General features: G+C 43.3%; 1 protein-coding gene across 1 annotated transcript; it reads right to left on the reverse strand.

The window, feature by feature from the left end:
• Nucleotides 1-8,094: 8,094 nt before the first annotated feature.
• Nucleotides 8,095-18,157, reverse strand: LOC125157018 (nuclear RNA export factor 3-like). The gene is given in 18 exon segments (XM_047843269.1): nucleotides 8,095-8,160; nucleotides 8,162-8,270; nucleotides 8,796-8,868; nucleotides 9,340-9,382; nucleotides 9,476-9,591; nucleotides 9,707-9,765; nucleotides 9,885-9,992; nucleotides 10,132-10,187; nucleotides 10,273-10,341; nucleotides 10,692-10,728; nucleotides 12,522-12,625; nucleotides 12,799-12,906; nucleotides 13,464-13,544; nucleotides 13,669-13,773; nucleotides 13,866-13,949; nucleotides 14,598-14,751; nucleotides 14,965-15,139; nucleotides 18,073-18,157. Coding segments are annotated over 18 exon segments (1,551 nt in total). The 5' UTR covers nucleotides 18,077-18,157.
• Nucleotides 18,158-18,792: the final 635 nt, after the last annotated feature.

The following is an 18,792-nucleotide window of genomic DNA, read 5'->3' on the forward strand; positions in this document are numbered from 1 at the left end:
GCATTTTGGATGCTCTTTCCACTGGTCAGTCTTATGGAAAGCTCATCCTTGCTTGCAGTGGGGAGTGTTTGAACTTTTAGCTAGGTGTGCTTTGATTTGTTTGTTAAAATAAATGTGAAAAAAAGGGGAAACAAAAACCATGACACCAAAAAAAAAAAAGAAAAGAAAAAAGGAAAGGGAAGAAATAAAAACAAACAACCAAAAAACTTTGAGTTTGATTCCAAAGAAATAGAAAGGAAAAAAGAAGAAAAGAAAAAAGAAAGAAAAAGAAAAGAATAAAGAAGATTGAGCAAGAGAGAGAGAGAGAGAGAGAGAATGAAATAAAATAAAATAAAAAAAAAACAAGAAACTATGAGCCTGATTCCAAAAGAAAAAGAGAAAGAGAAAGAAAAGAAAAGAAAAGAAAAGAAAAGAAAAAAGTAAGTCTGGTCCTATTTTCACCAGTACTACAGGTGTTACTTTGAAGGACTCAATTTTCGGTACATTTGGTCTATGTGGGGTGCTTGTTACGCTTGTCTTCTGGAGGACAGCCCCTCTGTTTTGGCTTAGAGTCAGTCTTGCCCTAGTAAATAAGCAGTTGCCAAAGACAGGGGACAGGGTTTGGTGTAAGTCAGTCCCTTCTCCACTGGGGGCTGCTGTGTTGCTCTCTGAAGTCCCACCCATTGGTGTTGAGGGGGAAAATGGTGCCACCCCAATGTCTTCTCCTTGACAGGGGATCTCACCCTCCCCCAAGTGTTCAGACAGCCCTCATAGAATAGCGAGGCCAGTCAGCCTTCCCTGGGCCACAACTCTTCTGTGGTTTTTCTTTGGCATGCTCCTGGGATTAAAAACTTAAGTTTTAAAGGGCCAAGAGTCATTTGGACCTGCCCCTCTCCTCTGGAGTAGAGCCTCTCCAAGCTGTCTGAAATTTTCATCCCTGAAAAACATTCCCACAATGGCACAGTGCACGGAATCTCTGATGTAGCACTGCTGAAAGCCACAAAGGTTATATTCCCTCTGGGTGCACCTTTGTCCCCTGCTAATGAAAGGCATTTTGCTCCTGCATGCAGGGCTTTTTGCCCTTGGGAAAGCAGTATACCCTCTTCTAAAAGTACTCCAGGAAGGAAAATCTTCTCTCCCAAACCATCCCAGAGATTTCTACACCATACTATGCACTCAGGGCCAGCTCCCTCCTCCCCAGGAGCATGCACCACAGCATTGCTCTGGAGAAGGTCACACACTTACAAAACTTCAGAATTTGAGCTCCAAATGCTGCTTACAAAAAAAAAGACAAAAACAGAAAACAAAAACCTGCGCTACTCAGTAATTTTTGCTCCCCAATCCATAATCCAGAAAGGTTTTCCTCTTGAGTGAACCTGATGCCGCATTCTCTCAACCCCTCTTTTTCTCCCTTTTGTCACTCTATGGAAAGTTCCCTCCACTCCGTGGCACCGTCATTTTTCTCTCCCCCAATTCACTTCCATGCACCACTCATCTGCCATGCTGTCTCCTTCCAACCATGGGGATCCTTCTGCCAGTCTGCAGATTGATTTCCTGGTTGTTCCAGGTGATCTGACCTTAATACAGCTGTGTTTGAGAGACTAAGAAAGCCCAGGGACCCACTGCTTCTCTGCCATCTTAACTCTTCCCTTGATGTGCAGAAGCTTTTTAATTTGATGTAGTCCCACTTGTTTATTTTTGCTTTTCTTGCACTTGCTATTTGTGTCAGATTTTGAGAAAGTGAAAGATCTATGTCAAAAAGCTTACCACTTATGTTTTCTTCTAGGAGTTTTATATTATTAGGTCCTACATTCAAATCTTTAATACATTTTGAGTTAATTTCTGTGTATGGTGTAAGATAGCTCTCCAGTTCATTCTTTTGCATGTGGCTATCTAGTTTTCCCATTTTTATTTTTGAGTTCTGAGAGTTTTTATATATTCTAGATAGAAGCTCCTTATCAGACGTATAATTTACAAATATTTCAGCCCACTTGTTGGGTTATTTTATCACATTCTTAATGGTGCCATTTGAAACACAATAGTTTTTAATTTCAATAAAGTCCAGATTATTTCTTTTGTTGGAAAATTTTTTGTTGTCATATCTAAGAAAGTTTTGCCTAGTTCAAGGTCACAAATACTTAACCTTTACATTATCTTCTAAGAGTTTTATGGTTATACTTTGATAATAGTCACATGGTTTTATTTCTGGACTCTCATTTCTATTCCACTGAGATATATATATATATATATATATATATATATATATATATATATATCTGCCTTTGTGTTAGTACCACACTGTCTTAATTCCCATTGTTTTGTAGTAAATTTTGAAATTTGGAATCGTAAGATTTAGTAATTTATTCTGATTTTTAAAGATTGTTTTAGCTACTGTGGGACTCTTGCATCTCACTATGAATTTTAATACCTGATTGTCAATTTTGGCAAAGGAGGCAACTGGAATTTTGAGAGATTGTGCTAAATGTATAGAACACATTAATGTATATTTTTGTCTTAAAAACTAAGTCTTCTAATTCATTAACATGAATATATTTCCACTTATTTGTATTTAAAACATTTGTTTCAGCAGTGTTTTGTGGTTTTCAAGTTTCAAATCTTGCACTTTCTTGGTTAAATTTATTCCCAAATATTTTATTCTTTTTGATGTTACTGTACATAAAATAGTGTTCTCAATTTCATTTTCAAATTGTTCATTGACAATGTAGAGAAATACAGGTGATTTGCATATGTTGATCTTGTATCCTGAAACATTACTGAACTCGTATATTAACCTTGTGTGTGTGCATGGAGAGTAAGGAAAAGTTTGTTTTAAAAAAAACCTGCAGTCAACATTGTAGATAATTGTGCCAGACTGAATGCTATATATCTAGGATCCAAAATAGAACAAATATTTCCACTCTTATCAGTTTTATTAAAAAAGATTATCAGTGGTTTTCTCAGTACAAACCTTGCAGGCCAGAAGACACTGTGACAATATATTTAAAATAGTGAAAAGGAAAAAATATAGACAAAATAAGGATTCTTTGTACAGCAAAACTTTCCTTCAAAAATGAGGGAAAAATTAAGACACTCACAGACAAACACAAAATGAGAGAATTTCGTAAGGTAGAAAAGGTAAATGCTAAAAATATGAAAACGAGCATGATTATAATTTTTGTTCCAAAACTTACTTTTTGCTTTTCAACAGGATTTGAAAAAGAAAAACATAATAAATCTATATTAATGGATATATAATATATAAAGACATAATTTGTAACATCAATATCAAAGTGAGGGAGACAGAGTTGGAAAGTTGTAGAATTTTGTGTGATTCAAGTTAAGTAGGTATCAGTTTAAAACAGATTGTTAAAACTCTGGATGTCATATATCATGTTCATGGTAACCAGAGGAAATATCTACAGAATATACAAAAAAATAAAATAAGAAAAGAATCAAAATATGTCACTACAAAAAGAAAATCAACTAAACACAAAGAAGGGCCATCATGGAAAAAATGAGACACACAAAAAAAGTGTAAGACACACAGAAAACAAATAACAACATGGCAACCATAAGTTCATCCCTATCAGTAATTGCTTTAAATGTAAATGGATTAGTATCCCCAATCAAAAGACATAGATTGGCAGAATACATTAAAAAAACATAATCCAATTGTTTCCATTTTTATTCTAGAGGATAGCATTGATGAAGAGAACATGCCAAAGATGGTGTAGGAGGGCAATTGGTATCTCTTAAAGAAAGATCCTTTTGTTGGTATAAAAGGAGTGGGTAATATAAAAAATAAAAACTGGGGGCACAAAAGCACATGAAACAAGAGGAAATAAGGTTGTGATTTTAATTCTCAACCTAAAGCACTGAATCATGTCCTTCCTAAGACAAAATGTAGCAGAGCTGGCGATGACACACTAGCTGGGCTGTAAGGGGTGCCTTTGTCTGTTCTGAGTCATTTTCTGTGACCTCAAAACTGGACAATGTTGATTGACTGGATGTGTGATTTTTGGACAGAGAGGCAGGGATTACAATAGAGGAGAGAGATATTAGGGGATCTTGGCATGGTTAATATGTGGCAACTGTGGCTCAAAATATCTGGTATCTGATGTTCTTTAACCAAGATCTCAGAAGCCACATGCTCATATTTGACAATCTGTCTCTTAAAATGTTTCTGTGGACATAAAAGCAGTAAATGCTACTCAATAAATGACAGGTGCTTTCATTTCAGCTGGTTCAAGAAACATAGTTACCTTACACAAAGGACAATAGGATGATGACTTCTGTTGACTGCCTATAGATAGTGAGCTCCAATTGAAAGTTATGAAAATGTAGAGTAGGCATGAAGTAAACATAACATATTGCATTTGGACCTTCTGTGGGTTTTTGATCCTGTACTAAGCTCTTCGTGACCCTTAGGATATTCTTGCCCAAGAGGATTTCTGGTTGTCAGCTGAGCTGCAGATATCATAAACATAAAGCCTTCCCAGGAAGTGGTGATCTGAAGGGTCTTTGCAGATATAATTAAGATAAAAATCTAAAAATGACAGCAGCTTGGATTAGGGTGTATTCTAAATCGAATAAAACATTTCCTTATTAAAAACAGAAAAGTAGAATACAGAGTCAGAGGGAAGAAGGCAATGTGAAGATGGAGACAGAGATCTGAGTTCTGCTGCCACAAGCCAAGGAAACTCCATACCCACCAGAAACTGGAGGAGGCAGGAAGGGTTTTCCCTTAAAGCCTTAGGATGGAGCATGACACTGTTGGTACTATGATTTGGATTCTTGGCCTCCAGAACCATGAGAATTGATTTCTACTGTTTTAAGACATCCAGTTTGTAGAACTTTGTTATGGCAGTCTTAGTAAACTAACAAATATTCTAGTATCTGGAATCTAGTTCTGTGCAAATAAATACCTAAATATGTGGAAGTAGCTTTGGAATTGGGAAATGGGTAGAGAATGAAAGAACTTTGAAAGGCATGGCAGGAAAAGCCTAGGTGGTATTGAAGAGACTGTTCGTGGAAATATGTTGCTTCTGGTGAGGTCTCAGAAATGAGGAACACATAATTGGAAAATGTAGGAAAAGAAATTTTCCTATGAGAGAGGAGAAACTCCACTGAATTATGCTTGGTTAGGTAGAAAGCAGAATTTGTAAACAATGTACTTGAATATTTTGCTGAGGAGATTTCCAAGCAAATTGTTTGTCCCTGCTGTTTATGGTAAACACCCTGGTTTCTCCATGCTGTTTAAAAGATGAGAGGAAAGAGTTAAATTGAAGAAGGAATTGTTAAGTAAAAGGGAGCCAGCACTTGATGATTTGGAAATTTTTCAGTCTATTTAAGTTGCAAAAGATTTTAAGTGTGTTCTGGAAAAACAGCTGAGTGTGACTGAACACCTTTTGCTGAAGACATTAGATGTGTGACTAATGGATCCAATCAACTTCTCAGCAGAGTCCAGAAATAAAGATGAGGTTATGCAGCAAGTATCTGTGGAGAACCCTCTTTTCTGTTGGCATGGATACCCTAGGCATACATGGGAGATCCATAAGGTTTTTAAAAAGAGTGTTACACTACCCAAAACATTGCCAGCTTGACTTGGACACAACAAAGGAGGGACAAAATGAAGGAAGCCTGCAGACTTCTGTGATTCTAAAGGCAGGAAACAAGATGGCAGAGTTACTTGGCTGATAACATGTGTCATTCTTCAAGAAAAAGAAAGAATGACTATGAGGGCAAAGACATGGATGCAGAGGCAGGGCCAGAGAGAGCAGGGCAAGTCCTATGGGCTCAGAGAACAGATCTCCAAGCCACAAAAGATTATTCCTGTGTATTGAAACGTAACAAAATTTACTTTGCTGGATTTCAAACTTTCTTGGGACTAGTAACTTTTTAATCTTTTCATGTTCTCTTTTTCAGAATGATAATGTATAACTGATGCCTTTAGCACCATTTTATTTTAGAAGTAGATAACATGTTTTCTGGTTTTACAGGTCCACAGATGGAAAGAAATTTTCCCTACACATGGATTATAACCAGAGTCTCACCCATATCTGATTTAGATGAGATTTGGGGCTTTTGAATTTATATTTAGGTGAGATATGGTCTTGTGAAGATGGAAGCAGACATATGAGTTATGTTGCCACAAACAAAAAACAAAAATGCAAACAAAACAAAACAAAACAAACAACAACAACAACAGCAACAACAAAACAAGAGCAATGAAAAGCTGGAAGAGTCAAGAAAGGATTTTCCCCAAGAGCCTTCAAAAGAAACATGGCCTTCTGGCACCTTAGTTTTGATTTCTGGCATGCAGAATGGTGAGACAATCGATTTTTGCTGTTTTAAACCATCCACTTCATTGTAATGTTATGGCAGTTCTAGGAAACTAACACATTAATATAGAGACACCTGCAATGCATGTGCACGCACTCTCTCTCTCTCTTCTCTGAAAATACACCCATTATTTTTCTTTACTCATTTGTTACCTTATCACAATGTTTTCAGTTGTAGTTTTGTAGATTATTATGCTTCCAAAGCTTTTCTTTGATTTCTTGGATATTCCTATTGCATTTAATAACAATTTTAATATCAGTTTACCTTCTCTCTACTGATTTCTTTATATGTCAAAGTCAGTCATGCATGAGGGCATTTTTTTTTCTTTTCAGGTTATCTTATGCTCATTAATGCTGTCTTTCCCCAAATACATCGCTTTACATTTTGAATACATTTGTTTAACTAAGAATATAACACTGTTCTCTGCCTAAAAATATGTGATTAATATACCAGGGGCACAAAACACCATTACAAGGTTTGCCAGAGTTACAGAGTCCCTCACCATGGAGGAAACATGGCCCTGGGAAACACACAGCCTGGAATTTGGGAGGTGTATAATTTGAGACCCCATCCCACTATGTCCCAAGAGTTGCAGACTCTCTCTGACTTTCCTTTTCCTCCCTAGTAGAACAGTGGTCATAATACCTTCCTCACATGGATTTTTCAAGGATTTGACATAACATGTAATGTCATTTATTATCAAAAGAATCAGGGATTCTGAGTGAGACAAATATGCAGAACTGATCTTTTGCATGGATTAGTGTCAGTTAAAACTTGGCTTCCTGCTGCATGTAAACTTCCCGCTCAGTCACAGGGATATACTCAGACAGAAGGAGGAACACAACAAAGCTGATGAAGATGAAGATGATGACACCCAAGAGTTTCTTGTCAGGGTTGTATTATCAAGATCCTGGATCAGTCTGTATGAGAACCTCCTCTGGGATCATGTGTTTGGCCTGGAAGGAGTGAAGGGAGGGAGTTGGGAAATCAGCAGAGCCACAAGCCCTGAGTCTCATCCCCAGGCTACCCAAACTCTGCTCACTCGGCGTGAATTCCCAGTACTCACCTTAGGCAGAGCAAGAACCAGTGTAGTCCCAGGGGCTGTCATGAAGTCACCTGAGGTGGAGGAAAGACAAGTGACATCAATTATAACCAAAGTGGAGACAACTTGAATATACAGTACCATTTCCCAATCTATCCAATCAATGGAAACATGCCTCCACATTTACTGCAACACATGCAGCAGAATGAGCCCTGTGCAGTGTGTACTGGGAAAAACTCCTGAAACCACATTGTCTGCCAATAAAGGAACAGGGTCCATGGACTTAGAAAAGTAATGAATAAATGTTGTTGTTGTTGTTGTTGTTGTTGCTGTTACTATTGTTGTTGTTGTTGTTTACCTGCCTAGGGGCACCGTGACTCAGTCACCTAAGTGTCTGACCATGGCTCAGGTCATGATCCCGAGGTTCATGAGTTCAAGCCTGGCATTGGATTCAGATTCTGTGTCTCCCTCTCTCTCTCTGACCCCTGACCTCTCTCTCTCTCTCAAAAATAAACATTTAAAAATTTTGAAAAACTGCCTAGCTATAAATAAATAAATATATACATGCATAAAAATAAAACAGCCTACCATATATGTAATGAAAGGCTAATGTTCAGGGTAAGGAGTGAAATAAACAAGGAAAACAAATTATCTGCAAGTTGCCATGATTCACTCCTTGGTTTCTCCCAACTTTCTATTATTCCTATGCACCCTCAGCACTCACTTTTGAACTACTGGAAGTTCATTCCAGACTGGGTTATGAAAGTATGCACCATTTCCTGCTGTTTCTGGGAAAGGGGTGGGGCAAGAGATGCAGGAATGTGTGGGCACTGTGATAGGGAATGCATTCTGGGTGTCCTTGAGCCTGGTGTCCCTCACAAACAGGTCATCGTGCACGATGCTTAGACTGAAGGAAAAACTTCACTCTCAACTGAATTCTGGACAACCCCACACCCCCAAACACAATTCTGCTCCCACTTCCACTCAATAACAAGATCCTTTCCATACCCCTACTGTAACAGCTGTCCAGGTTCCTTGGCTGGTACCTTTACCATTCCCACATAGCCAACCATGGAAAGATTGTCTACCACACTTACTTTACTACATTTATAAGTTTATTCCCACACCAGGGACAATTATATAACCACATTTACCCTGTATAACAGAACAAGGATTGGTTAGTCTAATCACCATTTTCACAGGAAGACACTTTGTCACAGACTCAACCAAGGTAACAACCCTAATGAATTTTGGGATCTGAGAGAACACATAATCCAATTGCAGAGCCCATGTTATTAAACACTAGGCTGCACTTCTCTTTGGATCTCACAGGTGGATTGCTACAACATTGAGAACACCTGCATTACCACTCCATTCTGACACTATTGAATTCATACTGAACTGGGTGATCCACCCACAACAAAGCATTCACCTGTAATTGTTGACAGGGTTAGCAATGAAGGTCCGGGTGAAGGCACGAACAGAATCCTGAGACATTCCTTCCACTTCAACAACAAAAGCAAATAACACCACCCCTTAGCATATCACATGCTTTACACACTCACACAGCATTCCCAGTCATGGTCTGACTTGATATTCATTCGTGCTGGAGGGGACAATTTTTCTCTGGGAGTCAGAGTGTTCTGAATGGGGAAGGCAATCTGTTCCCCATGACAGGGATCCGACTATGTGCTGGGACCAATGAATACCCCTCAAAACTTACAGGTTCAGAGCCCAGATTCACAGAGTAAGGATCTAGGGTGAGAGCTATCAAATTCCACAGACTGTGTCCCTAATGCCCAAGCTGTGTGGGGTAGACAGGCATATACCTGGTTCAGACCAGGGTGGTTTGAGGACAGAGTGAGGACAGGAGAACACAACAGGAATCGGGGAAGCTGGGAGAGTTCTGAGAGGGAGCCCAACCACCAGGGAAGGGGCAGTGGGGCAGCTGAGGAGGAGGTTCTACACACACTCACCTTCCTTGAGCACTCCGTTGACAGAGAAGCAGAGCATCAAGTCCTAAAAGGGAAAAGCCCAGGTGCTAAGTCACCTACACTTCCTACCCACCTGTGGCTTTCTGAGGGCTACCCTTGGGAGGAAGCAGGTGCTCACCATCTGGAACCATATGTCCACCACAAAGGAGCTGAGGTCATGCTGAGTTTTGGGCAGCACACAGAGGGAGTGCACAATGTCATGTTTTGTATGCTTCAGCAGCTGAACACGCAGGTCTATGGGGGGGGGGCGGAGAAGCAAGTGAAGGTCAGGGGTTGCCACATCCTGGGTCCTATGATTAGCCCCTCACATCTCCTTCCCCTGCCCAATCTTCCCCTATCACACACGCACAGGGGTCCTGGACCTTCTTCATGTTCCTGCTTTCCTTGAGGTACTCACACAAGCTGCTTCTAGGGAGAGAAAGAGGGACAGGGAGTGGTGGTCTGGCCAGTGTGCATGCTTCACGAGCTTCCCTGTGTCTGCTGGGAGCCACAAAGCCCATGAACAGAGTCTGGGCTGTGCCACTCACGGGGCTGGCTCCTTGGGGTTGAAGGGAATGGTCCGGGAGAAGCAGGCCTCATCGTGGTAAGCACCGAGGAGACCCTGATGGTCTCCAGAGTCATAGATCAAGTAGTACCTGTGGGGAAACAATGAGGACAGTCTCTATCTGGGGTCTGGACCTGAAATGAGATTTCAAGACACAGTCAGCAGTCCTGAGCTTGAGTGGCCTCACCCATCCTAGCCCTCCACTTTCCCAGGTTCCCAGGAGTACTTACTGCTGCAGGAATTGCAGGACCAGACTCTTCAGTGCATCAGATCCAAAGAAGCTTCCCTGAAATCACAACAGCCCTCAGGACCACAGCTGATATCCCTTCCTCACACACCACCCAAAACCTGGCTTGATCTGCCCTCCTCACCTTGCAGGTTGGTAACCTCTTGTGGGCTGCAATACCAACGCTGGTTGGTGAAGGTGACTCCTGGCCATCCTGGGGAAAGGAAGAGGAAGTGAGTGTTGCTGACCAGGAGCGGATTATGGACAATCAGGAAAAGGATGGGCCCAGGAGAGGGTGAGGCTCAGAGGTCAAATATGAAAGGGACATGGAGATTACATGGGCAAGGCTACATTTGGGATCACTGTCTTGGGGTGCTTGATGCCTGTGGAGAACGTGGCTGAAGGAGATCCGGAGCCCTTGTTGGGTTTCCACACAGATCTGCACATCCATGAGGTTTAAGGGTCACGAAAACTGTAACTTCTTCAAGACCTAAATGGCCTCTGGGCAGGTTTGAGGTGACATCAGTGCCAGTAGAGGACTCAATGATCAAAGAATACACCTACCAGGCATAATAACTTGGAAAACAGTTCCAGGATGGAGCTGCAGAAATCCAGATAAAACAGAAAAGTCAGTGAAAGTTTGCAGGTGTCCTTCATCATGGGAGCAAGCACACTTACACCTGACACATGGCCAGTACATCCCACCTACACTGCAGTGCCCCAGGCTTGCAGGGCCCTTGGCACCTCCCTTGTGGACTGACTTAGAGGAAAAGCACACACTCTCTCTCCCCATCCCTTCTCATTCCTTTCTTCTGCCTGACCCCCTCCTCCCTCCGTTTCCCCCTGGGTGGCTCCCACCTAGATCATCCTGACTCCCATCTCCAGATTCACCAGAAGCAACATTTGGATCCCAGGGTCCAGGGCTGCCTTCCCCTCCCTGCCTCCCTTCTTTCCTCTAGGCCCCCACTGAATACTCCAGAGAGAAGAGGGAGTGGGGTGATAGCCCAGGGTTCTGGTGCCTCACTAGGGGCCCAGCATTCTGCAGGACCATGACACCCCCAGAGATGGCCCAGAATGCTGGGGCACGGAAGTGAGTGAGGCATGACCCAGGAGACAGGGAGGGAGAGGAATGGGGATGAGGACAGAAGGAGTGAAGGAAGGAGGGGAGAGGTGAGAGAGACAGGGGAGTAGAGACAAAGGAGGAAGAGAAAGCAAAGCAAAGGGAAAAGAAAGAAGCTTTACCATGGTGGTGGGGCCAAGGAGGAAGAGAAAAGAAGGGGGAAATGTCTCCCCAGCTGCAGCGCATTCCTTCATTTGCCCTGGCTGGCCCTGGCATCCAAGGTAGGAATGGAAAATATGCAGGTGTTGGGCTGGGGGCCCATTGGATGCTGGTTGAAACTTTGTCACCTGTGTGAGCTCAGTCTGAGCTGGGCATGGGGAATGGGGCAGCCACAGGGGCAGAAGACCTTCCCCAGAAGGAGTAGAGGATCAATCCCCAGGTCAACATGGGGCTGAAGGTCTGTGGTCCCCCCTCTTATGATCACCACCTTCCCTCCTGATGGCCCCAGTGCACCTGTGCCTGACCCAGTCGGTTCTTTCCCTGAGGCATTATACCCGTTGCCAGGCTACCCAGGGCTCCACTGAAGGAACAGTCTGGATGATGTGACATGTGGGGGTGGGGTGGGAAGGGGGTGGTGCCTCTGAGAGGCCTGTCCTTCATCTCCTCAAGCTCCTCTCCTCTCTGCCTTCCATTCCTGCCTGAGGAAGCCCTCTGCTCCCTGGCAGTCTCCCACTTCTGGCCCCCTGACTCAGGGAACCCTGGTTTCTCTCAAGGAGGGCCCAGCTCCTGGCATTGGGTCAGAGGAACAGATGTCATGATGGCAGCCCCCCAGGACCTCAGCCCTCAGCGTGGGCAGGAAAGCCACCATGGCTGCCTGGAATTGACGGGAGGAGGGGGGATACATTTGGTTCAAGGAAAGGAGGGTCCCTCTCAGAACAAGGGAAGGAATCCCTGTCTCAGCAGGGAGGCAGGACTGCCTGTCTCAGCATGAGGCCCTGGCCTGGATGGAGGACCCTTGTGAGTCCAGGTCACAGCATGTGGCGCACAGTAGTCACTCTGGTCCTAGTGAGGAAGGGGGGCCCTTATTCATGGATCACACTTTGGGGAGGGCATGCTAGAGAAGGCTGGGTGTAGCTAGCCAGCAAACAGACCTCAGACCAAACAGGTGAGAGGATCAGAGGAAGGAACGGAGACCCCTAAGCACAGGCGAGGGACAGAGAGAGAAGAGCATAGGGCCTCTGTTCCTCGCAGAGGAACAGGGATGCTGTCCCCTCCAAGCAGGCACCGTCAGGCATAGTTCAGAGTCCCACAGGGTGACGGAGAGTATAACTGACCTTATGTTGGTTGATTTATCGGGAAAGGTGGTGCACAGGGGGCTTCTGTTTGCACTCATGTCTTCTCGCTGCAGTCTTTTGCCCTTGTCCAACTCCCCTGCAGACTTCAGGGGAGTAATTATTGGAAGGAAACGCAAGGATCAGAGAAAGATGGCCAGGATGACCCTGCATCCCTGGCCCTTTCTTTTTCCAACAAATCCACTTCCCTGACTCTCGCCACCACCCCATGAGCACTCTCACCTTCTTTTTAAAGAAAGATCTGGGTACCACACCTTACCTCACTGTTGGAGAGGTTCAAGGCCTTGATGCTGGAGGCATTCTGCATAGTGTTGGATAGACCATCCATCTGGTAGGGTTCCTTGTCGCTCAGGTTCGAGGGCAAAAGCTATGATGAGGAAAGTGTTAGAGTGAGGACCCCAACAGGGGTTATCTGAGACCAATCTGCCTCTTCTACCTAATCTCCCACCTTTGCCATCAATCCCAGCACTGGGCCTGAGTTCTCACCTTGAACATGTTCTTTTCATGAGTCTGCCGGGAGGCAGCCATGCTGTTTCTAGGATTTGGTACCATTTCAATATCTCGGGTGACCATGTCTCCGAGAAGCCGAGGGAAGGGAATCACAAGGCTGAGACAGACCCGGCTGGTTACAGCTTCAGGTTACCCTCCCCACATTACCATCCCCAAGTCTCCTTTCCAGACAGGCTTCTCTGATCTTACCTTCCCTAGAACTACTTCTGTAGACATACCAGGGGCAAAGCGGACCCTCTGGATGTTAAGAGATTGTTAGGAGACTACATATCTTTTGTTTGTGGTCAACTGCAGAGTTAGAGATGGGGTCAGTGGCTCTGAGTCTGAGGTAGAGACGGGGGATGGAGGCAATAGGTGTGGGAAGAAGATATGGGTCTGGATATAGATTCACAGCTGGTCTTGGGTCTGCATTACCTTTATCTGATCCACATTTTCTGGCTTCAGCTCCTTCTGCACAGACTGGGGTGCATCAGAGGGGTGGAAAAAGATAGATATCTGTAGGGAACCCAAGAGGGGCTGAGTAAGCACCAGGAAATCTGATCCTTGGGATCAAGCAAGACCTTGCCCCTGTCCTGCCATCTTGCCCCTAACTAGCCCTGGCCATGCCCTTGACACACACCATTTCATTATTCTCATTCCAGATCTTGCCGTTGACACTCTTCAATGCGAAGGCAATGCCGGCATTCTCAACAAAGAACTGGGCCTGCATTTTCTCATAGTGAAACTGTAGGGTGAATGGCAAAAGAAACAATATGAGACGCAAGCCACTGCTCATTTGCCCTGTTTCTTCTCATCTGCCTCACTGTCTTCTCTTACTTCCACTGGGGTGAAGGGGACACTGCATTGCTTCTGAATCAGATTCAGCAGCCACTTCTCATCATATCTGATGCCAAATGGAATCTAAGAGTAAGAAATGGGAGAAGAGATGGGAGAAGAGATTGACACAATGGAACCCAAGGTTAAGATAAAACTCAACCATGTCTTCCTTTCACACCTTTTGTGTGTGTGTGTGTGGGGGGGCGGTTCTTCAAAATAATTTCTTATGATAGGACAATATCCATTATTGTGAACTTTTGTACCAGTCATGGATTTCCTAAATAACCTTTCTTTCCATTCAAACACTTTCTTCAAATAATCAACTTAAGATGTTTAACATGAACTTCCTTATATAAAGTTCCAAGTGATCCTTGCTCAAGGAAGGATGCCTTAGCCTGTCTCTCCAACAGAGACCCCGGAGACTCGACCCCCTCCCACACTCAGCTTAAGCTAAACTGAGACTTCCAGGGTGGAGCTGCTACTTCTCCTTGGCTGTAGTTTCCTCTGTTCTTAGACAACCTACCCAATTCTCCCTTTAGTCAATCTGTTCCCTTTACATTGCTTCTCTGAGTCTGCCCTTACCTGATCTAAGATGCTAACTCCTAGTAGTAAAAAGATGGATTACCCACTCCTCTCCCCCAGAAAAGTACCTAGAATCTCTATATGAGTCCAACATAATTCCCTCTGTTCACCTCCTTCTGCACATTGGGTTCATTTTGCCAGGACATTCACTGTGATCTTGAACCAGCTCCTGGAGGTCTCATCCTGCCTCTCCCCCTCCATTCTTGTTTCTGGATGCTTTTGCTCTCCCTCCATGTTAGCTTGCGTTTGGTCTTGTATCTGAAAACTGCCTCTCCAATGACAGGATGGAATGGCATAGGGAGCACTGTGGGGAAGTGAAGAGAAGGAAGTAATCCACACATGCTTGGAAAGTCTTCTATTACACATTCGCCCCACTGTACAATAAAGTTTGCTCAACCATTAACCTGATTCCATCACCCTGCACTCTTCCAGGTTGAAGAAGAGAACGGCATATTCAGCTACAGGGCTATGTATTCCACTGGCTGGTACATTTCAGCTATGGTGACTGGTCACTTACTATCTTCCTCGGGTGCTCATGCGACTGTCATTTGTTGCTGGATCTCCATCTTGCTGCTGGTGGGATGAAGAATCAATGCCAGAACGGACATGCCCAGACCAATTGTTATGCCTCCGTCGGTAAATACCCGAGCATCTTGCTCTTCTTTGTAAGGAGTTGCCTGTGTTATTATGCCCTGAAATTGAGAATAGCACATCACTGGTTCCAATATCACAAAAGGTTCCGGGGAAACATCATGGCTAATGAAGAAATATCACTGACTTTATCGTCTAAAATGAAATGCAGCACAATGCTAAAAAGGTTGAAAGACTTCCCTGGGGCTCCACTTCCCGGGAGATGAGAAGTGGGGAGCATTCACAGCCAAGAAGAAAAAAAAAAGCACAGAGGAAAGGGTTTGGGCCTAGGGTTTAACCTGTGATGTTAGCCCTTGCTCTGCCCTTTGCAGGCTAGGTGACCAGGGACAAGTTGCTTATCATCTCTAACTCACAATTCCCTTCTCTGCCCTAGGGGGATAACAAAATCCATGCTGGAAGTTTGGTGTTATGGTTCACAGGTCAAAGGTGAGTTCCCACCTGAAAAAAGAATTAGAGAAGTGAAAGTTACATCTGATGAAAATATCCAGAAAAACTTAGAGAGACATAATATGGAGAATACCAAAAGAGAGGGGGAGAGAATTAAAGGAGATGTCCCCAGAATGAAGGAGAGGGAAATGTGGAGAAGTGGCATTTGATGGGATCTCGCTTGAGAAGTTTCCCAAAGTAACAGGATAATCAAGTCAGTATAACAATACTAATAGGAGACAAAGTCTGCTTTAAGAAAAAACATTCCTAGAGAAAAGATGTACATTTCACAGTGATGTTAATGTAGCACAAACTGAGAAAATTTGTGACTGGAGGAATCAAACTAAAAGAAATATTAAAGGTTCTCCTTCAGGCAGAAGAAATAGGATCCCAGATGGAGGCACACAGTTGCAGGAAAGAAAGACTAATGGCATTTGTGAATATGTAGGCAAGTCTAAATGAGTATTGACTATATGGCACCATGACACTAATTTCTTCTAGGGGTTTAAATATACATAGAATTAAAATTCATGGCAATACATCGGGAGGGGGTGAGAGGAATCAAAGTATCCCAAAGTTCCTTCATTGTCTGAAGAGCTTTGAAGAAGTAATTCACATCACACTGTGAAAAGGAAAACAAAAATTACATTATAGTCAGAAAGGTAAACACTACAAGAATGGCTAAGGGATGTTTAATTGTCTGGCCAAATGAGGTAACAATCTAATACTAAAAACAAACAAGCAAACAAACAAACAAACAAAAAAACAGTATTAAGTCATTCCAAAGAAAGGAGAGGAAAAGGGCGGGCAAACCATAAGACACTCTTAAATACTGATGGCGGGTGGGGGAGAGGGGAAAGTGGGTGATGGGCACTGAGGAGGGCACCTGTTGGGATGAACACTGGGTGTTGTATGGAAACCAACTTGACAACAAATTATATAAAAAATTAAAATAAATTAAATAAAATATTGACATAAAAATACATGTGCAGTCAATATGGCATACAGAAACCAAGTTATATATATATTTACATTAAAAGTTTCAGACTGGAGGGGCGCCTGGGTGGCTTGGTCGGTTAAGCGTCCGACTTCGGCTCAGGTCATGATCTCACGATCCGTGAGTTCGAGCCCCGCGTCAGGCTCTGTGCTGACAGCTCAGAGCCTGGAGCCTGTTTCAGATTCTGTGTCTCCCTCTCTCTCTGCCCCTCTCCTGTTCATGCTCTGTCTCTCTCTGTCTCAGAAATAAAATTTAAAAAAACGTTAAAAAAATTTAAAAAAAAAGTTTCAGACTGGATATTCCAAACAGAAACACAGATATTATGAGACTGGAAGGAAAACATTCCATCAAATGCTCCTTAAAAGAAACATCTGCAAAATTTAATGATCTAGAAAATTTGGAAAAAAAAAAAAAACTTGGCAAAATGTATAGCATTTACTTACTGACCTCCCAAAAGCTGGTGTAACCATATTAACTAAAAAGAAAGGTATTTTTTTCAAGAAAAAAAAATTACTAGATTAAAGAGGAGGTTTCATTATAATAAAAGGTTCAATGCAATAAGAAGCCATCAATACAAAATCCTAAATTTGTGTGCGTGTCTTAACACAGAGCAAAAATGTGCAGAGCAAACAGTGACAGTAAAAAGATAAATGGATAAATTCACGATTACAGCAGGAATATTAACACACCTCCTTGAGTAACACATAAAATGGCAGACATACAAAGCATAAGAAACTCTTAAAAACTGAGAACAAACTGAGGGTTGATGGGGGGTGGGAGGGAGGGGAGGGTGGGTGATTGGTATTGAGGAGGGCACCTTTTGGGATGAGCACTGGGTGTTGTATGGAAACCAATTTGATAATAAATTTCATATATTGAAAAAAAATAAAAATAAAAAAATAAAATGGCAGACATAAATTCCACTAGGTGGAGAATATTTTAAAATCAGAATAAAGCAAATTAATAAATTTACTTAATTGACATAGAACAGTGCACATAACCATTACACGTGGAACATTCCAGAATAAGTCATGTGCTGGGCTATAAAGCAAGCCTCAAGAAACTTCTACGGAGGTAATACAATCTACCCTGAATAGTTGATGTAAGAGTTAAGGGTAATAGTGTGTTCTCTGCCACTCCTTCACCTGTAGTAGGCATCCAAAGAATATTAATTTACAGCAACCCCCCACTCCCTTGCCTCTCACGTGGCCAACCTAGGAGCCCCTCCCCACTCTCCAAACTGTGGACTCTCCAAACCGTGGGGACCACATAAAATCAGATCTATCCCTTCAATCAGTGAAAAAAAATCCACCTGAGCCATAACCATTTCCATAGGAGGGGAGTTTTTCCATGTGGAACCGGGATGGGAATGTCAGGGCCCACCTGGCACATTTCCTCAAGAGATTAGAGAAGAGTGAGCCTGGGCCCTCACCACCCCTTCTCTAAAAGGGGGTTGGCTGGGTGTCCTGTGGGGTGGGGTGAGGGAAGGGACCCAGCAACCCTTGTAACTTCTGGGGATCTGAGACCAAGGCCTCATGCTGGCCAACTCACCCATGGTGTGGCCTGAAGGCAGTGACCTGTCACCAATGTCCTCACAGGCTGCTTATGAAGAGAACCTGTGGGATCTGGAGCTGGAGGTTTAGAGAAGATCAAGGAAAGCTGCTGAGGACGAAGAGAGAAGGCCCCAAATGACTTTGTCAGCCTCACACAAACAAGATGGAGTCCTTACAGGAAGTCCCCTCCTCAAAGCCATGGAGAAGAGAGCCCCGGGCACCAGAGGTGATTACTGTGATTACTGCTCCCTGTCTATCAGGGAACTGTTTCTAACTGAACCAGCCCTGCAGAAAAGGCCAACTAGAGTCAGGGGGCGTGGGACCCAGGCACTTGCAGCTACAAACACAGGGAACTCTGTATGCCAGGCTCTGTATCCACTTACAATACATCCTGTTCCCTCATTCTGCAAACCCAGAGAACTCTGAGTGCCAGCTGTAGGCCAGCCTCTGTACTTGCTACATTGCATCTTATCTCTCATGTAGTCCTCACAACGGGACTCTGAGATCACAGTTACAGGCTTTGCAAGGTTACTGAGACTTAATGAGGTGTTGGAGTTTTCCTGGAGTCATTCAGATGCTACCTGGAGAAACAGAGACTGCAACTGAGCTCCATGGAATGGGGGTGACATGTAAATGCATAGGTAGCCTAACTAAATTCTTGCTGCAATATGTGGGATTTGCTAAAGTTGGAGCAAGGTAACAGAATGTTCTGAAACTA

Source organism: Prionailurus viverrinus, chromosome X (genome assembly GCF_022837055.1).
Source record: "Prionailurus viverrinus isolate Anna chromosome X, UM_Priviv_1.0, whole genome shotgun sequence".
Taxonomy (NCBI): domain Eukaryota; kingdom Metazoa; phylum Chordata; class Mammalia; order Carnivora; family Felidae; genus Prionailurus; species Prionailurus viverrinus.